The sequence below is a fragment of the Lissotriton vulgaris genome, chromosome 3_1 (assembly GCF_964263255.1).
Source record: "Lissotriton vulgaris chromosome 3_1, aLisVul1.2, whole genome shotgun sequence".
Classification (NCBI taxonomy): Eukaryota; Metazoa; Chordata; class Amphibia; order Caudata; family Salamandridae; genus Lissotriton; species Lissotriton vulgaris.
Genome location: NC_141689.1, coordinates 1509087543 through 1509110005, shown reverse-complemented (window position 1 = coordinate 1509110005; position 22463 = coordinate 1509087543). Strand labels below are relative to the sequence as shown.

At 41.8% G+C, this 22463-nt stretch overlaps 1 protein-coding gene across 4 annotated transcripts in view; it reads left to right on the top strand.

The window, feature by feature from the left end:
- Positions 1–22463, top strand: part of LOC147728083 (broad substrate specificity ATP-binding cassette transporter ABCG2-like) — a 756857-nt gene that overhangs the window by 568916 nt on the left and 165478 nt on the right. For all 4 annotated transcript variants that reach the window (XM_086961967.1, XM_086961966.1, XM_086961968.1 and 1 more), the window contains one exon: positions 15077–15191. In XM_086961967.1, the coding sequence (XP_086818093.1) occupies positions 15077–15191 (115 nt within the window). The remainder of the gene's footprint in view (positions 1–15076; positions 15192–22463) is intronic.

The following is a 22463-nucleotide window of genomic DNA, read 5'->3' as shown; positions in this document are numbered from 1 at the left end:
CCCAGCACAAACCCAGCAACACAAAGTGAAGAATCTTGGTATCTACCTACACAAGTAGTCTTTCATTACAAGCAGTATACATAAGGTGAAAGCCTTTAATTATTTATTTATAAAGTTGTATATAGCGCAAAAATGACCTGTGAGGGTATCAGAGCTCTTTACAAATGATCTGGAGAAAGAACATAGGGATGCAAACAACAAGGTAATCAAGAGAGGTACAACTGTGCACATTCACAAATTAAGGGGGGAGAGGGCACATTTGCCTCAGTCTTTTGTGTCCGAGCGAACACTACAATCACTGCCTGCCCTTGGAGGGCCAATACCTACCTGCTGAACTTTTTCCACTGAAGGCTTTCGTTCCTTGTCTTTCACAGGGATGAACCACAGCGTGTGTCAACGCTGCCTCTGGGGGTATATTACAAGTCCCACACCTCCCTGCTTATCCTGTACACTGGTGCTACATAAGGAGCAATGCATTTCCGCAGCAGGGGCTACATTTGCTGCAATCCTTTGCTCGGGGGTAAACCCTACAATCTCTGCATGCCCTTGGAGGGCCAACGCTTACCTGCCGAACTCCATCCCATCGAAGACTTTCTCTTCTTGTTTTTCACAGGGATGAGCTGCAGCGTAATTCAGCGCTGCAGCCTCAGATAACCACCTACTCATCCTCTCCACCAGTGCTACATAAGGAACAATGCAATCTAGCAGCACAAGATGCGCTCGGGCCAAGGGCGGGCCCGTCCACGCCAATCAGAGCCTGCAGGAGGCTGGACTGGGCCACCCACTTAATGTTTTATTTTACATAAAGGTGCTGTTACTTAATCCAAGCTGTACGGCTGCACTCCAGTTGCATCATATGTTTATATTGATAGTGTTGAAATCTTGAGCTAGATTGTTTTACTACTAGTCTTCAATTTGGCTTAATATGGCAAAACGCGAGGCCACGAGGTGGGTGCAGGGGCTACCAAAGCTAGAAAATCTAGGACAATAAGGAAGTCTGCTGGCGAAAACTGTGTATACGAAAGGGTTGATACCTTATTGATAGAATGCGAACAAATACTAGCACTGGACTTTAACCCTTTGTCCTCTAGAGCTCCAATCCCCCACTCCTAGCCACGAATAGAAAATCGTTGTAGAATACCTAGTATGTTTTAAAGACCTAGTGAACAGAGATGTGAATCCTCCATATAGCACCTCACCTACTGTTTTTTTTAACTTCTTCACTTCCCACTGCTACTTTAATTCCTGACTTATACTCTGATTCCCTACCCTGTAGCAATTGCTTAAATCCCCTGTGTGAGACGCAGGAAGAGCAGACGCACTATGGCATATCTGACAAACAGCAACCTAATGAGTTAATAGGGGATGGGTGCACTAATACTAACGAGGCAATCCGTGTCTCATTTATTCAATCTTTAAAATAAGGGGTGAGTGTATTAAAATCCATGGTGACCACTCTGACTTCCACAGTCAACCTGCTACTAGACTCATTTAGGAAACCAGTCCCACCTAATATCCGAATACATTCTAAGCCTCTTCTAGACCCCTTAATCACAACACAGTCACAGTCCACTAAAGCCAAACTTCTGTCTTTGGCAAGTCCGTCGACAAGGTCTGCCCATGGGAGAGCTGGTCCTCTAACAAAGCGAAATTACAGTCTTCCTCAAAGTGTTGTTCGTTACAATTCCACCTATGATCAAGGACTTTGAGGATCATACGGGCATAATATGCAAACAGTTGCCACATAGATATCACCAAATATTCATCTTGTGGCTATATCACGATGACTAACATCCCCAAATGTTCCCATCCATTGCCACTAGAGACACAAGACTCTTAAAAATAAGGCAATCCATTGGATTCGCCATGTCCGGGGGTGCTGCTCTCTCAATTGCAATGATATTCTCAGTGCAAAAAGGTCGTGAAATGCTAATATTGCATTCAATAACGTAGAGTTAATCTTTTTCACTTCGACCTGGCAAACAACATAGTCGATCTTGATCATAGGACCCCCTCCACGCTTCTGTAACATTCAGTTCAAATATACCAGACCACAAGCACGGTAACGACTGACTTACCCAGTCATCTTTTGACAATGATCTTTTGTGCCTTAAAATCTTAGCTAGTGGTACTTGTACACATATTGACAAGGCTAGCAGAAATGTAGGGCCTCATTACGATGTCAGTCAAAGTTTCTTCCTCCCGACACCGACGCGGAATCGAGACCGACCGACTTGCGGTCAGCACTTCCTCCAAACCGATTACAATGCGACCGAATACTGTTCAGTCGGATTCCATTGACTCCTAAGGAAGCCCGTGTTCTGCCTTACAACATATGCTTTTATGGTGAAATGGGGGGTGTGCGGAAGACTCTGCACTCTGTGCCAGGCACCCCATGGTACATGCGACTCAGTGCAGGTACCCCCTTGGCCCCCAACTGAAGGCCACAGGATGCAAGTGCCCTTCTAGGGGCCCCGAAAGTCACTTTCTGACAGCTTTTTTGCATCGAACAGGCTGACTCAGAAAGGCTGATGGAAACAACCATCGTAATTGCTCTGTTGGAAACGCAGTTCGTAGAACTGTACGATGTGGGTCTGACCGACACCGATTCTCCGAGAACCGGTCGGAACTGATTCGGAAAGACTGTGCGGTTTACAAGCTGACCTCGAACATCGTAATCTATTGGTCGGATTGTAAACCGACCGAGTCGGTCAGCAGGGTTCCAACATGGTCTAGGAGATTCCAACTGTCAGGAGGACGCTTTCTACCCGACATCGTAATCAACCCTTAGTCTCTTCATTCAGCCCCTGTATCAATAGCCCTTGTAACAAACCCAACAAGTGCTCCTTCCACTCTAGGTCCCCAGCAACATTCCAGACACAACATCTCTTATGATCCGACTGGGCCTGAGCTCTTAAAATCATTTGAAGCAGCTCCCATTGATTCATCTACCTTTCCCTACATCCAGAACTTGAACGTACTTGGTCATCTTCCCAACATAACAAAGAATCTTTTGGACTGGATATCAATAATCTAGTGCTAATCTCATGGAACATAGTGGGTCTCAGGTCTAAGATTCAAATGCCAGACTGGATTTCTGTTGTGGACAACTAAGACCTGTGTTGCTTGCAAGAAACGTGGTCTTTGGATCCTATTTACAGGCCAGGTTTCCTTAACATTTTTCTCCCTACCTCCTCCAATCAACGATGCAGTCTTTCAGGAGGGCTTACCATATGGGTTAGATCCTTCCTCCACTGTACCATCTGACATTTTCATTTCGAGTCCCCTGATAATTCATCTATTGAATTATGTAGCAAAAAAAATGCCCAAGATCTTTCTCATCAACATCTATGCAAGAAGGACCAGAGGTTGGACCCAATCCTGTACAATCCATACATTGGAAGATGTACTTGATCAGCTTCTTTCTAATCAAAACCCTATAATAGTGAGCAACTTCAACTCCACTTTTGAACTGCTTGATACCGAAGGGGCCCATTAAAGATAGGACCAGGTCTATTCCAACATTGACCATTCCCCCTATTCGTAGGTGGACTAAGACATCCATGCAGCTTGAGGCACTAACATCAGAATAGGGGCCTAGGGCCGTGAACGGTCGCACCAATTCAGACCAAATGGGTGCCTATACTTTTAACAAGCCATTCCATACCAGCAGGGTAGATTATATCCTAATTGATGTGTCGTTATCTGGTCAACGATATGTGTGTGCTCGAAAAGTGCAAAAGCAATCATAATCCTCCTTTGCTGTCTCTGAAGGGACTTTATTCCACCATCTCTTCTTCTTACCAGGGATGTCAGACCAACTTTAGATGACCGCCACCTAAAATGGAATCAAGTAGTCAGTTGTCCTGACATCTCTCTGCTTTTGCTGCCGACATCAGCAAAACAATGAATAAAATCGAGGGAGGGCAATTCGACTCATGTGAACTGATGATCACGAACCACGCTGCCCTGTTTAATTGCGTAACGGAACACTGTATTGCCCCAACACATTCTAGAAGAGGAATGTCTAAGCAGAGCCTTTGGTAGAGAGCTGAATGGTGAAACTCTAAGAGCTTTCTCGTGAGGGTCATCAAAGACGTGCTCAGCACACCTATGGCCCACAGGTAGCAGTGTCTAATGCCAAAAGGAGCTGGGACGATCAGAGATTGTCCACCCTTGATGAAGCTTGCGCAGAAAGAGATTTCACATCATTTTGGGAGATAGTTGCCTGCAGAGAAACTCCAGCTGTATGCGGACCGGTAAACAATGTTGGATTGATTACTTTGACACCCTTTACGCCGCCAACAGCCCTAACACTTTGTCTAAAACAGGTGAACATTTACACTCCCTCTATCATGCTCATTACCCCTTGAAGACATGGTTGTTCTTGCTGATGTTAACCAATCTTAATTGGCTACTGTAAGGGGACGCACCGCAGGATCGGATGGCCTTCCGGCTGATGTCTTTTTATTGGATAAGGAAGTCTGGGCACATTGTATTCTGTCTCTTGCAAATGCCATCAACCCAGGGTTAGCTATTCCTTAATCCTGGAAAGGTGCTACTGAATTCCCATCCATAAAAAAGGCATTCAGTTTGTCCCATGCAATTACACACCAATAAGCCTCATCGATGGCATACAGAACATTTTTTGCCGCTATGTTCTTGAGAAGTTCCAGGATTGGATCTCTGACCTGTCCGTTCTCAGTCTTTACCAGGCAGGATTTCGATCTGAAACCTCCACAATAGATTAGGCTTTTCGGTTTTTATTACTCTACTGACGCACTGTTATAATCAACAAGGGCAACCTATATGTAGTCTTTGTTGATTTACTTTCAGCCTTTGATCTAGTGCCATTTATTAATAATCTTTGGCAAACAGTCAGAGACATGAAAATGCCCCTGTACCTACTGGCATTGGTATCTTGCCTCCATGAGGATAACTCCGCAAGTGTAAGATGGGGAAGGCAGAACGATTTGGCGGATAGGATCACAGTCTCCAGAGGGGTAAGATAAGGCAGCATTCTTGCCCCTACATTATTACCGTTATATACAAAGAACATTGTTTCCAAAGTGACCCATGTTGACACAGATGCACCCTCTTTGGCCCAAGTCAAAAGTACAACACTATTATTTGCTGATAAAATTCTCTTGTTTTCCAAAACCTTGACCGTTCTCCAGAAACTCTTGACTCATTTCGAGGAGTTCTGCATTGATAGGGGTCTGCAGATCAACATGACCAAAACCAAGCTGATGATATTCAGCACCCATAAATCCTTTAAAAAGAGCCTAGAACTTGGGGGGGGGGCGTACCACTTAAAGTCGTGCACAGCTGTACGTACTTGGGCATCATCTTTAGTGTCAACATGTCTTGGAAGCCTCACTTGACAAAAGCACTTTTAACCAGTTTACCGCGGCAAACATTCCGCCGCAGTGCGGGGGTTCTAAAGGGTGGATGGGGCTTCGTCGGCCAACGGTCGTGCACAGCACCAGGGAGGTAGTGCTCGCATCAGCTGTTGGCCGACCCGAGCACGGAACGGGTTAAAACTTAAGCAACTAACGGGGGCTGTCCACAAAGAGTATAAAGCCTCCTATACCAAACCTATGATGCCTGCTGTCCACCTATATGAGTCCAGGGTGTTGGGGTCAGTACTTAACAGGGCTGAGCTATGGGGACATGCAATATAGATGCACTACCACCACTGAAAACAAATTCTATCGCAAATTGGCATCTCTCCCTGTTAGTACTCCTCCGGTACCAGTTTTTTCGGCCTTGGGTGCAAGAAGCTAATGTGATAAAGCTAGACATTGTCCGCTGTTATAGGTGCTTAAGGCCTACCCCAGAACTTGCACATTACACCTCTGCCCCTCTAGGACGCCATTTCTGCAAGTCACTGTGTTAAAATCCTCTGGCTTCTGCACTTCAAAGAGTTATTGCACTTTATTAGGGCTTCCTAGCTTTGGACGAATACAGCCAACCAAACTGGCCTTAATGAAGATTTATTTGTCAGCCATTGTGACCAACGCTTTAAGAAGACTCGACCTCCCTAAAACATCACGAGAATTCATGGACTTTAAGATTAGATAGGTTACAAGTCGTATTGAGATCAAGTGACCGCTCCCAGCGATAGAAAGCTCTATTAATAATTTCGAACTGGTACTCTCCTGCTAAGAGCCTTTACGAAGTGCTGGCCCTAAGGGCTAGTGATTCTTGTCCTTTTTGTTCCACCATGAGCGTGTCCCATGTTTTCTTTGTTTTCCCCGCTTATGCATGCACCTACAAGTACTGGTTAACCCCTGCTTGTAGAAGTTTATGCCAGCTTTTACAGTTAGCGGCACTTCGCATCATGAGGGCACACTGCAGCTTATTCTAAGCCATTCCTGATGCCAAGTTCCTTGGGGCGTGTGGACATTGCGTAGAAAACGTTTATCTCCTTCATAATGCAGCCGACAGGCTCTTTTTGTTGTGCTTGAACCTAGAGGTTTTAATACGGTTTTACTTATTTAAACACTAACAGATAATTTATAATAAATTGTATTGTATTTTGATGGCGCTCATTTTATAATATTTTTTGTGTATTGTATGTGTGCTTTTATGGCCCTGATGGCCGAAATAAAGTATTTTTGACATGACAAACTGAGGGAGGTGAAATCTCTAGGATAAGTCGAAGAACTTTGTTTTGACCACTCAGAATGAACCATCCCAGTAAATATTCAGTAGTTTGCTAGTTTATTGCAGTTTTGATGACTGTTCAGAGAACTGTCTGAACCAATGCTGTCTGTTAGAACGTTTATCCTAGCAGCATTGAGGCCACAATTCATGTGTAGTTAAATGTAAGACTGAAAAGACAAGCCTATGTATCTTCCACCAAAGCTTCCCTGAACAAGGGCTTTTCAAGCTCGAAACTCGTAACAGCTAATTGGGTAAAATAAACATGGTACCTGAGCTTTGTGGTCCGTCTCCTTCCTCGACAGCGTTGCTGCACCCGCTTACTGGAGGTTGCTTGGAGTGATTTGTGTGTGTGTATATATATATATATATATATATATATATATTTCACACGAAAAAATTATTTCCAGCACTCCGTTAGTTTTGAATTGTAGGGTTTATTGCAGTGCTCAAGTACAAGCCTACGCGTTTCGAACCTGATGGTTCCTTCTCACGGCGGCATAAACAGTTGTCCTACTTCACTTTCAGTATTTAAGTGATTGTAGTTACTTAGTGCATTATGGGATATGTAGTTTTTTAACTTACATTTCAAATAAAGTAAATTATACATTTGTTCATAAAATTCAAACAAAAGCATCTTGAATGTCTCTTTTAAGGCTGAGTGCCTTAGATGTAATTAAGGTCCCAAAATTTGCACTTTTTGGCAACCAGGCAGTGTTCAGATCTGCACATTTTGTGAACAACGCATGTTCCTATTTACAAGAATTGACATATTTTTTATAATATCATGTGTGCAGAGTTATTTCGTTACTCGGGCTGAGTGCCCTTGCCACTGCCACTATAAGGTCGCCATGATCAAAAAACATCAATTGTCAGCCAAAAACAGAATTATAACATTAAGTTAATGATTGCTGTGTTATGCAATTCTGAGGTCTATCAATTAATTGCATATCTCTAACAGTGACACTATTTATAATGATACATAATCATTTGCAGTATATAGGAAGTGTCAAGAAATATTTTTACAGGTGGAAATGAAGCTCCTCATCCCCGTTCAGGCCTGTCGGGATCTTGGTCCTGAACCTCATAATTAGTTTGGATTCCATTCTGCGTAGTTTTTGTTTTCTGTTTCCTCCACGTTCATGTTGTGGGATGGTTGCAAGACCAAAAAATTGCACATCTAGCCATGATTTGTTGGCGTGGCTTGCTATGTGTTTGGCCATTGCATATGTTGAGTCCCCATTTTGTATCGCACGAATGTGCTCCAGGATGCGCTTCTTTAGCAGGCATGTAGTACTACCTACATATCTCTTTCCACAATAACATTGCAGCATGTATATCACAAAGCTAGTTTCACAGGTTATGTTTTCCCTTATTGTGAATACTTTGCCCGCTGGGTCTGTTACAGTCTTGACATTTTTTCCTATTTTGCAAGCTTTACAGTTTTTACATCTTACAAATCCTTTGTTTTTGTCTGATAGCCAGTTATTGGTTTTTTTCGTATTTTCAAAATGGCTATGCACCAAATGATCGGAAAGGTTCAGTGCTCTCCTATAAGTTACTAGAGGTCTTTCTCCAATATTTTTGCCTATATCTGGGTCTTTTTGAATTAAATGCCAATATTTTCTCAAGATTGTCTGTATCCTATAGCTTTCTTTACTGTATGTGACAATCATCCTTGGCAGTTCGTCATCTTTGTCTCTATCCTGTTTGGTAGATTTTTTCGTGGGTGTAGGGTTTCAGCTCTGGTTTTCTTTCTGGCTTTTTCTTCACCTTTTTTGATATCTTGATATTTGTATCCTCGTTGTGAAAATCTTGCTGTAGTTTCTCTGAAGTTTTTTTCTTTTTCTGTTTCCTCTGAACAATTTCTTCGCATTCTTAACAGTTCTCCATATGGAATGCTTTCTTTCAATTTTCGAGGGTGGAAGCTGCGTCCGTGCAATAGACTGTTTGTTGCTGTTTCCTTCCTGTGAGTTGTTGTCTGGATTTGATTGTTGTTGACATATACCTTTGTATCCAGGAACACAACTTCCTTGTTACTGATAGTATGTGTGAACCGCAGGCCTACAGTATTATTATTTAATTCTTCGAAGAAATCTTGGAATTCTGACCTAGTTCCCTTCCATAGTAGGAAAAGGTCGTCGATGAAGCGTAGCCATAATGCTACCTGTGCCATATAATGGTCGTTTTCCTCTCTCCAAGCCACGCTCCTCTCCCACCACCCCATCATGAGATTCGCATAGCTTGGAGAGAAGGAAACTCCCATGGCTGTACCACACTTCTGCCTGTATACCTTTTTATTGAAGAGGAATACATTGTTGTAGAGGCAAAGTCTGATCATTTCGATCAGCATTTTGGAGTGTTCTCGTTCTTTTATTGGGCACTGCTGCAAGAAGTACTGTATCGCTTTCACGCCTGTCTCGTGCTCTATTGACGTATATATATATATATATTTTCCCGGACAGTCTCAGCAATCACAAGACGCCGCCGGAGAAGGAATCGAGAGCTGACCCAAGGTGCAGGTGAAAAAAAGGTATTTTATTGAGTTTTATCGCGCCCTGCCAGCATAACGTTTCGACTTGCCCAGAGGTCTTGGTCACATGACACGTCCTGCAAAGCAGGCACATTTTTAAAGTGCTAAGTGCAAAGTAAACAGTTACATCATTGGTTGTTACAACGTGGGAGTATGAAAAGAAATAGACAACATACTACACATTGGTCAGTCACCATCAATAACCCAACCTAATACAACTGGGTGTAGGAAATATTGGCAGTCATAAAAATACGTTATTTATCTTAAAAGACCGCTAAAATAACAGTCCTTTAAAAAGATATTAAAAAACGTATTAAAAAATGGCGATTAAGTTAATACATATATATTATATATATTTACATACAAGCCGTCCCCACACTTCCAAGCAGGCGAACAGAGACAACGCGAATCCCAGGAATCAGGCTCAGGAACAGGCAAGTTTTCATTTGTTACAGAGCTTACAAATCTGATGCGTTTCGGGCGGATGCCCTTGCTCACAGATTGCCAGATCTCGGCCCGCCATTTATAAAAAATATGCTTTAGTGTGCACCACGTGAAATAATAGACAAAAACAAGATACTATGCACGGGCTGACTGTGTTACTTGTCAATTAGTCTTTTTTCCAACTAGTCATTCGTTGTTTGTAAATCTTGCTGAATATAGCAGGAAAAGGCATAATCCGCACCCAAGAACGACAATAGTTAATAAGCATAAATGCAAATCATCCTATAATACATAATTTCGTAAATAGGGAAAGAAAAAAGACAAGCAATATATATGATCATCTTTCAGTTTATATATATATATATATATATGTCACAGCAAGTTTCAAAAAGACACCGCACTCTTCTTGGGTGTTTTAAACATGATTTATTTCAACTCCAATTCTCCTCCTTCACCTACGCGTGTCGAACTCTGAGTTCGAAACGCATAGGTGAAGGCGGAGAATTGGAGTTGAAATAAATCGTGTTTAAAACACCCAAGAAGAGTGCGGCGTCCTTTTGAAACTTGCTGTGACAAATTTCAGCGACTTGCCTTGCCGCCGGCACCAGCTGATCGCTGCTCCTCCCAGAAGGGACGTTTGCTGTGAAAAAATATATATATATATATATATATATATATATATATATATATATATATATATATATATATATGAGCCTAATGGAAACACATTTGTGGAGGTGTGAGAAATGCCATATGGCAAGATCATCAGGCTGTCTGGTCAAACGGCTGTGCTGTCCAGTAAGCCCCTTGAAGGCCCTGAACTCCGTCTTTACTATATACAGTGCTTTAAATGGGAAAAAATAAGTGCAGGTACTCATTAAAATGAGCTAGAGGTGTAGTGAGGGGCGGGGCTAGGGGCGGGGCTAAAGGCAAAACACGATGATACTTCATGACTTCCATATTAGTTGCAGCACACACCAAAACACATGAAAAATGTGTGTATATAAACAAAGCAAGTTAACTCATTACACAAAATGAAAGAGAAATGCGATAATATGTTAACATTTCCTTTTTTCGCAATAGTTGCACCTTCTTAATGCCATACTGTTAATTGCTGTTATTTGGCACAAAACCACATATTTTTCAGCACATGAGTAGGAAAAAACTGAAAATACCCCCACGTCGCACCAAAGCTCTTATGGCTCCAAGCAAATGAAGCAAGTCATCATGACCCTCCTCAGAAGATATCTCTTGTCTCTTCCATAGATCTATCCATTCATCCTTTCATCCCTCCATGTACCTGCTGATGTCAACCATTTACCCTTTATATTCTGTCGTCTATTCTGTCTTTCATCCATCATTCAGTTTTTCACCATTCCGTCTGTCCACCCTTCATATCCAAACCTATCCATCCATCCAACTCAAAACCTATCCATTCATCCTTTCACTCATCCATCTCTTTATCACCCTTTCGCTCATTCATCAATCCTTTCACTTATCTGTCCATCAACCCTTTCACTCCTTTATTGCATCTGCCCTTTCATTCCATCCACCCTTTCACTCAATCCATCCTTTCACTCATCCATCCTCCCTCCATTTCATTCATCCTACCTTCCTTTCATTCATCCATCCAATATTTTACTTATCCACCCATCATCCGCCCTTTTATCTAATCATCCACCCTCTTTCACCCAGCAATCCTTGCTTTCACTCATCCATCCATCATGCAAGAGATGGACCCCTGTGAGTGACGGAGGAAGTGGGGTCTGCAATGCGGTGTGCTTGCACCCCGTCCAGGGCCTCCAGATCACAGCCCATGTCAATGCTTGCAAGTGACGCCGCACAGGAGTGCAGTAAACTGGCTTCTACAGGCACAGGTTCTCCACTCAGAGTCAAAAATACCAATCCTGTTGTATTTTTTAACATTTCATTTCCGTTCTGCTGTCTGCCATTCTTGGGAGTTTTCGAAAGTGCTTGCTGCAGAAGTGAAGGCGTTAAGAATTGAAAACATTTCAGCTACATAACCTGTGCATTGATCAGTGACTTTCACTTATGAGTCATTCATAACATTGGGCTAATGTCTCATTATTTCTATGTGTGTGTAAAGCCTTTTTGCAGCTTACACGAATGTCTGTGTCATATTTACAATCTTCGCAAACGTTCAGGAATTGTCTCAATATTTAATGCAATCAAAATTGTTCTGCATAAGAACCGTTTCTCTGTGAGGCACCTCTGGCTCTTGTTTAACATTTACACTATTGATACAACGTTTATTGCCTCATCAGGATCTCCATGAAAGTTGTGACTCGTATCAGTCTCTTTTTGACCACTCGCTCGGAAATCTCCGTCATCTGACACTTGTTGGCACAAATGCGCAGGATAGAGTGGCTGTGACTGACAGCAGAGGGCCTGAACGGACCCTGCTCTGTCAAACACAGCGTGATGTTGAGCACCCGGCAATCATTCTAATGGGCCCGGCTGAATAGCTCAGCTGGGGCTCAGATCGGGGCTGCAGAAGCGGCGCCTCGGCTGCCAGACACACCTTCCACTCCGGCTCACCAGCACAGGCAATGAGCATTACTTTTCGTGAGTACCGGTACTCTCCTCAGCAGAAGAAAAAGTGCCGGTACTCAGAGTGATAAATCTGAGAAGTGCCGGTACTCAGTACCGGTGAGTACCGGCCCATTTAAAGCACTGACTATATACATATGTATAGTTCTAGGTATCAATCACCATGAGGTGCCTTTCTGCAGGCAGAGTCCAGCGTTGTCACCCTTCATGCAGTATTTTCACTTTATCAGAGACACAAGCTTAAGAATCTTTCCCCTGCCTCACTATGCTCATATGTTTCTCTCTGCCATGGTAGCTATAAAAGAGTTCAGTTCAGCAGTCACTGTTTACATGTGGTTTCCTCAAAGAGCAGATATCTTTTATTTTAAGAGTTACTGTATTTTCTTCCTTAGTATGGGTTGTGTGGCCAGCTCTTGCTGGGCTGCATCCGTCTGGTTCCTGAGCGTGCATCCGCTCACTTCCTATGATAGAGAGGCATCCCTGGTGGTCCCAGCGCTTAATCACCGTCACTTCTTGGAGATGCTGGGCAACTGCGGTTCCCACCTCTGCTGTCTCGGGAGCGGCTCCTCGCAAGTGCAATCGGAGGCAAGTTGAGGAGCATCTTTGGCATCATTTTGCTTTCAGACTCCGCCTCTAACCACTCGCACGCAGGGGACCACTCTCCATGATGAGTCCTGCTACTCACACCAAGCCTGGGCACTAGTGCAGTTTAATGTTGCTGTTTTCGAGCCAGGAGGTTTATTTCAGCTGCGGATTAGTTACGGATTGGTAATTGAACCTAAAAGGCCACGTTACAGCGTGGCCATCTTTGTGCTACGCATTTCTCCCTGTTCTAGCATTGATTATGACATGAGTAATACCATTAATACCATGTTCATAAATGGATCTAATTATTACAGTATTCCATTTATTTTTGTTTTGTCACTAATTGGCATTTACCTTAGGGATTAGGGCCACAGTGGAACTCAAAATGTTTCAGTGGTATTTTGTTAGTAGCTCCAATATTTGTGGAAAATGCTTATTACAATAGCAGGGTACAATGCGCTGTTCAACATGCTGCTATTAACTATCATAACGTTACATCTCAATTTCATTATTCCAAGTACCAATTGACAATGGGCAGGCAATTTCAACTGTGCTTGCCCTGTTTTGATACAGGGCGCACAGTGGATGACGTGGTGGCTATACATGGTAAGGTCAACATCATATTGTTTATGGTCAAGAAGTGCAATGGCAAATTGATTTCTTATGCATTATACATTCCTTGTTACAACACTCAAATCCATCCTGATGCACTTTGTAATTAATTGGCATTATGTGTAAAGTCATTTTATGTGTTGAAACTATTTTTATGTTAGCTTGTCATTCCACAATGTGCCCATGTGTCAAGTCATGTGTCACTTCTTTTTATTGGTGGTCATCATATGCAAGATTTTATATGAACCCTTTTCACTGTTAGAATGGCTGCATTGCTTCCAAGGGGTTGCAAGTCCCAACTGTAAAATTAGATTCTGCTCAGTCCTCTGACACAGCTAACAGGGTGCAAAATTCATAAGCATGGTGCAGGTATAGACCAGTTTGGTTCTGAAATCTTGTGCCTCTTCAAGGGAAGCGTTAGATCTAGAAAGACGTTCTGTCCTACAGCCAAAATTCTTCAGCTCTTTCAGTCAATGTGATGTGACTCTAAATGGAAAAACTGATTCATTTTTCCTCTGGCTTACTGGTTGAAAAACAATTCACTGGTGTTATTATTGAAGATTCTTATAGCCGTTTTAATCAATTGTCAATCATTTTCACGTGTTGAAAAGCTTTCACTGAGGATGGTTGTTAACATAATCACTCTTAAGATTGCTTCTAGATTCGCAGGAATCGGATGAATGTAAGGTTTTCACAAAGTGACTTTGGACAGAACTATGGAAAATCAGTTGAGCATTTAGATGTACAGCTTTGATATGCACTTTTGCATTCAGTTTCTCATCTGAGACAAAAAAATCTCCACCTGCATGAAAGAGTTGTTGTATTGATAAAGTTAACATGCAGAATTGCTCTTTATAGCCCACATTGCAGTGAATCAGGAAATCCGGATCAGTTGAATTCCTTTTCAGTTGCATACACTTATCATGGGTATACCTTTGCTAGATAAGGATCTGATTTTGGTATGAGTTGTTTGTTTCATAAATGTATTGCAGTTCTGATAAACTATGTCTAGCTCTTTAATCTGTGAGGCACTGTAGACTCATTACCCTCTATCACATGCATCAATTGACCTAAATTGAATTACGCTGTGCTAGAAATGAATTGTCCAAGTTGGATCACCGGAAGTTACAAAGACAACTCTTTGCCTTGGATCACTAATGGCTTTGCTGTTGTAATTTACTGTTGTTGCTAGTGGCATTGTATGATGGCTTTCAACTCCTCATGTAACAAAATTCCTCCCTGTGCCTGCCAATTTTCCTTCAATATCCTGTAGATTCCACTTTGGGATTGTTGAGAATGTGACTGATTCTAATGTTTTCAATAGTTAAGCAAACTGAGTTTTTTATTTCTAACATATAAAATTGATTTTCTGATTAGAAAGGCATCAGTTATGATACAACCTCCATATATTGTAGCAATGGTTTCTGACACATATTGATCTAATTTTTTCTTACATTTTTTTGTATATAATTGCCGTTTTCATTTTTTGATTAATATTGTGCTTATTCTGGATTTGTTACAAATTAGCTTTGCGATGTCTTTGAGGTCTCAGAGAATTCAGAAGTTTAACTTTACACACTACAGTCAATGCCCTTCATGTGCTCTTTGAATTGTCCACATGGTAGACACAATTATAATGCTAATAAAGTTTGTTCACCTTTTCAGATTGCTAGATGTTTTAGCTGCAAGGAAAGATCCACATGGGCTTTCAGGGGAAGTGCTGATAGATGGAGCCCCTCAACCTCCCAACTTTAAGTGCATGTCAGGCTATGTTGTGCAGGTAATTAACTCTTTGTGTGCTGCCTTTAAGATTTCTCTCAAAACATTCTTCCATTTATGCTAATAGGTAATGTCTTTCATTATGGTTGGATATATGTTTTTGGAAAAATGTTTGATTAAGATTTGAGAAGTGGATGCCTGCTCAAACTTCTTTTTTTTTGTACAGCGGCACTTAAGGGGCTTGAAGAACTTCATTTGTTCAGTATCATAAAGAGGAGATTTAGGAGATTTTGCGTGATATATATTTATACCTGAAAACAAATCTGAATATCTGCAGTTTTGAAAAAATGCTTGTGTAAATGTATTACAATTTTAGATGTAAGGAACAGTTGCAGCAGCAAGTCCTCATTCTAAAGAAAAAAGGAGGAGTGGTCAATAAGAGGAGTAACCACTGTTAGCCAGAGTTGTAACACCATTATTGCTACTATTAATTATGTTTTCAAGATTTACAATAGATAGGTGTTCGATATCTGATTTGTGTCAAATTAGCACAATTATTAATGTATGTGGTGCAACACTCAAAAAACTCTTTAACAGTGATATCAGAATAAATGAGAAAAGAGGAAGAGATTAAAGAAATATTTGTGACTCCTGCAGGAAGATCTGCATTCCAAGTCAGGAGAAATAAGACTGATTTGTATAGGAAGTGTAAATTCTTTGTTGAGTATTCTTTGCTGATGGTGAACGCATATAAGAATGTTTTGCCACGTAATCCACTCATCTGAGAACTTTCAGTGTCCACCAAACTTTAAATGAGCTCCATAGCATTTCGGACTCTTTGCACTTAAAAAAACAGCAAATCTTTTATTCTCCCAGGATCTCCAACACCTAATTTGTGTTAAATGTTAACAAATAACTTGGCAATTGAGCAATGAGGGTTTAAATTAGATAGAGAGAGAGAACAAATATATGTATGTGTGTGTATGTATATATATATATATATATATATATATATATATATATATATATATATATATATATATATATATATATATATATATATATATATATTGCAACAGCCAAGAAAAAGAATTCCAATGCGCACTCAGAGAGCGAAAGGTTTCACCAGTTTATTCCACAATTATCGCTACGCGTTTCAACACCCGGCGGTGTCTTGATCACACGATACTTTTTCGTGAAGTGATAACGTGCATAAATAAAGTTTGCAACATACACAGTGTAAACATAAACAAAGTACTAATACAATGTAATGTATCTGTAACTGGAAGCGCCATCTTGGAGTGGAGAAAGGGGAGGTTTTTAACAGTAAATGCAGTGTATACACGTTACATGAGATGTAGTACCTTCTGCAATATTGGTTTCACAAAGTATAATGTTTTAAGAGAGCGGCAGCTGGGCTTCTATCCTGCGGCTCAGGCAAGCCGCCAAACATCATCACCAAATGTTGCCTGTTGTGGGAGCGTCAAGCGGCGAAACCATTAAGGACATTTGGTGCCACTTATTGAAAGAACGAGCAAGTGGAGCGATCATTCGGCCCTGTACCACAATCCACTGGGATATTATGAAGGTGCAATTTTGAACTTATAAAACAGCATCTCACTGGAGTTTTAACAGCGGCACCACAACTCCCAGGGGCCACTATGGTGGCAACGCCCATCGGGGCGGGGAGGAACATTTACCTGCAGTGCTGGTTAATTGCTGTTTTCAAATTGGAAGCCCCTGATGAAGTGATTAACATCATGAAACGCGTTGGGCAGATTACTGTTGGACTTTGCTGACATGCAGCTTCACTTCTTTCAAATAAAGAAAGGTTTGGCAGAAACTTACCGAGTGGTGGGGTTTCCTACAACAGGCAACATTTGGTGATTATGTTTGGCGGCTTGCCTGAGCCGCAGGATAGAAGCCCAGCTGCCATTGTCGGCAGTCCTGTGGGAGCGTCAAGCGGCGAAACCATTAAGGATATTTGGTGCCACTTATTGAAAGAACGAGCAAGTACAGCCCTGTACCACAATCCACTGGGATATTATGAAGGTGCAATTTTGAACTTATAAAACAGCATCTCACTGGAGTTTTAACAGCGGCACCACAACTCCCAGGGGCACGCCCATCGGGGCGGGGAGGAACATTTACCTGCGGTGCCGGTTAATTGCTGTTTTCAAATTGGAAGCCCCTGATGAAGTGATTAACATCATGAAACGCGTTGGGCAGATTACTGTTGGACTTTGCTGACATGCAGCTTCACTTCTTTCAAATAAAGAAAGGTTTGGCAGAAACTTGCCGAGTGGTGGGCTTTCCTACAACAGGCAACATTTGGTGATGATATATATATATATATATATATATATATATATATATATATATATATATATATATATATATATATATATATATATATATATATATTACCGACCAAAGTTTCCTGCGCGTCGCCACTCACTCCCAGCTGACGCAGAAACCCAGAGCACGGACCAAAATTCATGGTATTCAATTTCTTTATTTGCTTGTCGGTTCCATAACGTTTCGGCACCCCTGTGCCTTGCTCACATGACATAATGGAATATATATATAAAAAACCAATGAGTAAAACTTAGTTATAGTTAGGAAAACTCTTTATTTATTCTTTCTATACAAACCAAACTTACACTACAGAAACACTACATTGTAAAATTATAGTTCTACCTTACATTTATAATTTACACACTCCCTACAAATTAATATAACTAACGCACCTCCGTACACACTGGTGTGAACTCGCTAGCCAGACTACATTAACTATATGTTGAACCTTTATGATGCACTACTTATGCCTTTCATATTACATCTTTATAGTATAGGAAAGCACACCATACATAAAACATGTAAAACTTCTCAAATAGATCATTTTAGAGAACATAGTGCATGTTAGAGTGTCGAGTTACAGTTTATGCACTATGGCTAGCAAGTTGACAACAGTGTGTGCGGAGGTGCGAAAGTTATAGTAATTTGAAGGTGGTGCGTACATTAGTATAACTTTACAATTTGTAATGTTTGTGTGCTTCAAGTTTGGATTGTTTGAAAAGAATACATTGTTTTCCTAATGATAACTAAGTTTTAACCTTTGTTTTTTTCATTGAATTTCAGTTGTTTTTATTTTTAATAAAATAAGTGTTTCACAATGTAAGGTTGAGTGTTGTTGAGTGGAGTGTTGTTAATCGGAGTGTTATAGAGGACAGTATTGTACAGTGTAGTGTCATCAGTAGAGTGGCATACAGTGAAGTGGTGTAGAATGTAGTGGCCTAGAGTTAAGCGGCATAAAGTGGAAGAGCGTATAGTGACATTGCTTGAAGTGGAGTGGCGAAGAATGGAATAGCTTGGAGTAACGTTGAGAGGAGTGGTGTACAGTGGGGTAGGGGGAGAGATGAATAGAATGGAATGGAGTGGAGAAGTGTAGAGTATAAGGGTGTTCACTATAGTAGCATAGCGTTAAGTCGGTGGTGTAGGGTGAAGTGGGGTAGAGTTGAATAGCATAGAGTGGAATGGCATAAAGTGGGGTGGCATAAAGTGGTGTACACTTGAGTGGCATGGAGTGGCGTACAGAAAAGCGAAATACAGTAAAGTGGGGTAGAATGGAATAGGGTGGATTGGCATACAGTAGGATGGCGTACAGTGAAGTGGTGTAAAGTGGAATAGCGTTGAGCGGAATGGTATGGAGTAGAGTGGTGTCGAGTGGAATAGCGTAGAGGGGAGTGCCATAGAGTTGAATAGTGTAGATTGGAGTGATCTAGAGGGAAGTACAGCTCAGTTGAGTGGAATGGCGTGGATGAGTGTAGTGGTATGGAGTGGCATAGCCAGGAATAGCGTGGAGTAGCATAGAGTGGAATAGCTTACAGTGTGGTGGCATAAACTGGAGTGTCATACAGTGTAGTGACATAGAGTAGAGTGGCATAGAGTGGAATAGTGTACAGTAGTGGCGTAGAATATAGTAGTGCACAGTAGAGTGGTTTAGAGTAGAGTGGCGTACAGCTAAATAACATAGAGTGGAGTGGGGTAGAGTGGCATTGTGTAGAGTGGAATGACAAAAAGTGACATGTTGTAGAGTAGCATGTGTTATAGTGAAGTGGCTTGGGGTAGATTGACATGACATGGAGTGTGATTCAGTAAAGTGATTTGTCCTACAGAGGAGTGGCATACAGTGGAGAGGCATAGAATGGAATGGTGTAAAGTGGAGTGGCATCTCATAGAGTAGAGTGGCGTGTGGTAGAGTGGACTGGCATGTTGTGCAGTGGAATGGCGCATCATGGAATGGAGTGGCACATAGTGTCATAGAGTTGAGTGGCATGGTGTGGGTGTGGTAGATTAGAGTGGCATGTCATACATTGGAGTGGCATGTCGTAAAGTTGAGTGGCATGGACTGTCATAAAGTAAACTGCTTCGTCGTAAAATGCAGTTACGTGTTATAAAGTGGAGTGACATGTCGTACAGTTAAGTGCTGTTTTGTTTCCTAGAGTATTGTTTAAAGAGACGTAGTGTGGAAATGGCTAACGGATGTAGATGAAATCAGTCAGAAATATAGATTAATTGGTGGAAAGGGTCCTTTTTGGTACTAGACCTAAATTGTGTAGTTTTAAATTTATGGGGCATGATTTGCAAAAGTAATCGTACATTTTTTTTAAAGTTCACAAATGTTTGCTATCACAAAGTGATTTTACGAATAGTGGGCCAGATGTATGACTTTTTTTGTGATTGCAAACAGGCGATCCGCTCGCTTGCGACTGCAAAAAAGGGTCCTGGCATGTGCAAACACCATTTTTCAAGTCACTGACATGCAAAATAGCGTTTGCGACTCTCGCTATTGGGAAGGGGCTTCCCTTCCTAATAGCGAGTCTCAATGCCATGTACTGTTGTTTTGCAACCGTATTTGTGGCCGTAGAACACTCACAGTTTACCACTACATCAAGCAGGTGGTAAACCATTCGCAAATGGGAAGGGTTCCCTAGGAGACCCCTTCCCTGTTGTGAGTGTGTTCGAAAATATTTTTTAAGAGCAGGCAGTAGTCCCAGGGACCACTGCCTGTCCTTAAAAATGAAACTGAAAAGTTACATTTTTCTTCTTTATATGCATCCCGTTTTCTTTTAAGGAAAAAGGGCTGCATTTAAAAACAAAACTTTTTTTAAAAAGCAGTCCACCATCCCTGGGAGTGCTAGCCAATCCCAATGGGGTCGCAAATTGTGCTTGCCTCATGAATATTAATGAGGCATGCAATTTGCTACCCCATTGGGGATCACAAACAGTGTCTGAGACACCAATGTACATTCCATTTTGCGTGTCGCAATTTGCTACTCGCAAAATGGAATGATTGTACATCTGGCCCAGTATCTGTAAGACTGCGAAGTCTCCACACAAAACAAAATTAGAGAGTCCTATCTTTTTATGTGCGGAGACTCAGCAGTCGTAACTATGCTACCATTAAATGCCTTTGTGAATAGCAAGCAATGGTACACTTACAAAAAACATTAAGTTTACCATTGTTAATCTGACCCATAAGGTGCGAAAACTCAGTTATATATTGAGCTGAGGTATATTGCAGTAGACGTCAACAACAAAACAGTATATGATTAGCTAATGACTGCCCTTGCTAAAGTAAAAAGGTGGCCATATTGTTTAAACCGCACTTTGGCTGTGTTCTGACTTTTTTGTGTAAATATAGTGTCCTACAGTTGTATAAATGTATAGGAAGGGATGGGACAATTTATATAAGTGTGTAAAGGTAAGTAAAAGTTGTTTTATTAGTTTATATACATTTTTTAAATGTATACGGAGTACTGAGCTACTACCATATTGTTTAGACTGCACTTAGTGTGTGTTTTAGGTGTTAATAGTAAATATAGAGTAGTATAGTGATTGAATTTTTTATTTTTTGTAAACCGTTTTAAGTGCACTTTAGTACACAATATTTCCTCTTAAAACCCAGAACATAGAGTAAGTGTGGTCAAAACAATATTTATCCTTTTCAAAATTAAAAGTGCGCCATATCTTTAAGACCACACTTAAGCCCTTAATTTGAGTCTGGCGGTCGGAGGGCGGTCAGGTATCCCTGTGACCACTGCAACTGACCGGGAAATGCCGACGTGCCCTGGCAGTTGCTCTGCGGCCCTAAGGCCGCAATAAGCTTGGTAGGGCTGCGGCGGCCCCACCAAGCATATTGCAATTATCCTTACCACCGTACTTATCCTGGCGGTGCGACCGCAATGTAAAGTGTGGCATTGAGGAAACAAAGTGGGATCTATAGGGCCCCCGGGTGCCTCACGCCATGTGGATGCATTGTGTGCATGCACACCAGTACCTTCATGGCATGGACTGCAGCAGTCCATGCTGTGTAGGTACTGCCTTTGACGTTCCCATTGTGGTGCCTATTTGAAAGGCACTGTACTGGGAACGCCAAAGAACGCCCGCCAAACCAGGAGAAGAATCCTGATCAGGTGGGTGGTTCCTACACAGGTTTGGCAGGGCTGGAGCTAGGCGATCCTGCTCTTGCTCAGCCAAACTCATAATAAGGCCCTTAGTGTGCGTTCTGGTTTTTAAGGGGAAATGTAGTGTAATACAGTGTTTTTAATTGTTTACTTATTTGTTTTTCTATTTTTTGAGTACATTATATTACATTAGATTTCCCCTTAAAACCGAGAATGCAGACTAAGGAGCAGATTACAGTGTCGTTCAGAAACTCTTCTGACCAAAACGGTTTCGGAATCGTTCTGACCAAATCGGGTTTTGCGAGTCCTACCAACCGATTACAATGCTTCCGAACATCGTTCGGCGTGAATCGCATTAACTTCAGTCGGAGCCTGTTTTCCGACTGACTACAGGCTGCCATTGAAAAAAAAGGGTGGGTGGGGAAAATCGTGCACCGTGTGGCAGGCACCCCATGGTGCCTGCCACACTGTGCCTGGTTGGAAAGAGGAGTCCCTTGGGCACCCCCACGGGCCCCATTCAGGGGGCCCCAGGTGAAGGAGAGCCTGCTATGGGCCCCCAAAGTTGGATTCCGACAGCTGATCCGTTTCGGAACAACCAATTTGGAAAGGCTGTCCAAATCTGGCATTGAACTGCGTCTGTCGGAAATGCCCTCCTTAGACCCGTACGAGTCGGCTCCGAACAACTCGGTTACGCTGAATGCCATTGGGAACCAAGTCGGAGAGACCAAATGGTTTCTGACTATCGTAGTCGGTCAGAAGGCTTTCCGAATCGATCGGACAGACTGGTACCGAATCAGATTCGGGCAAACCGAATGCCTTTTAGAGCCTTTCCAAACGACATCGTAATCAATGTAAAATTAAAA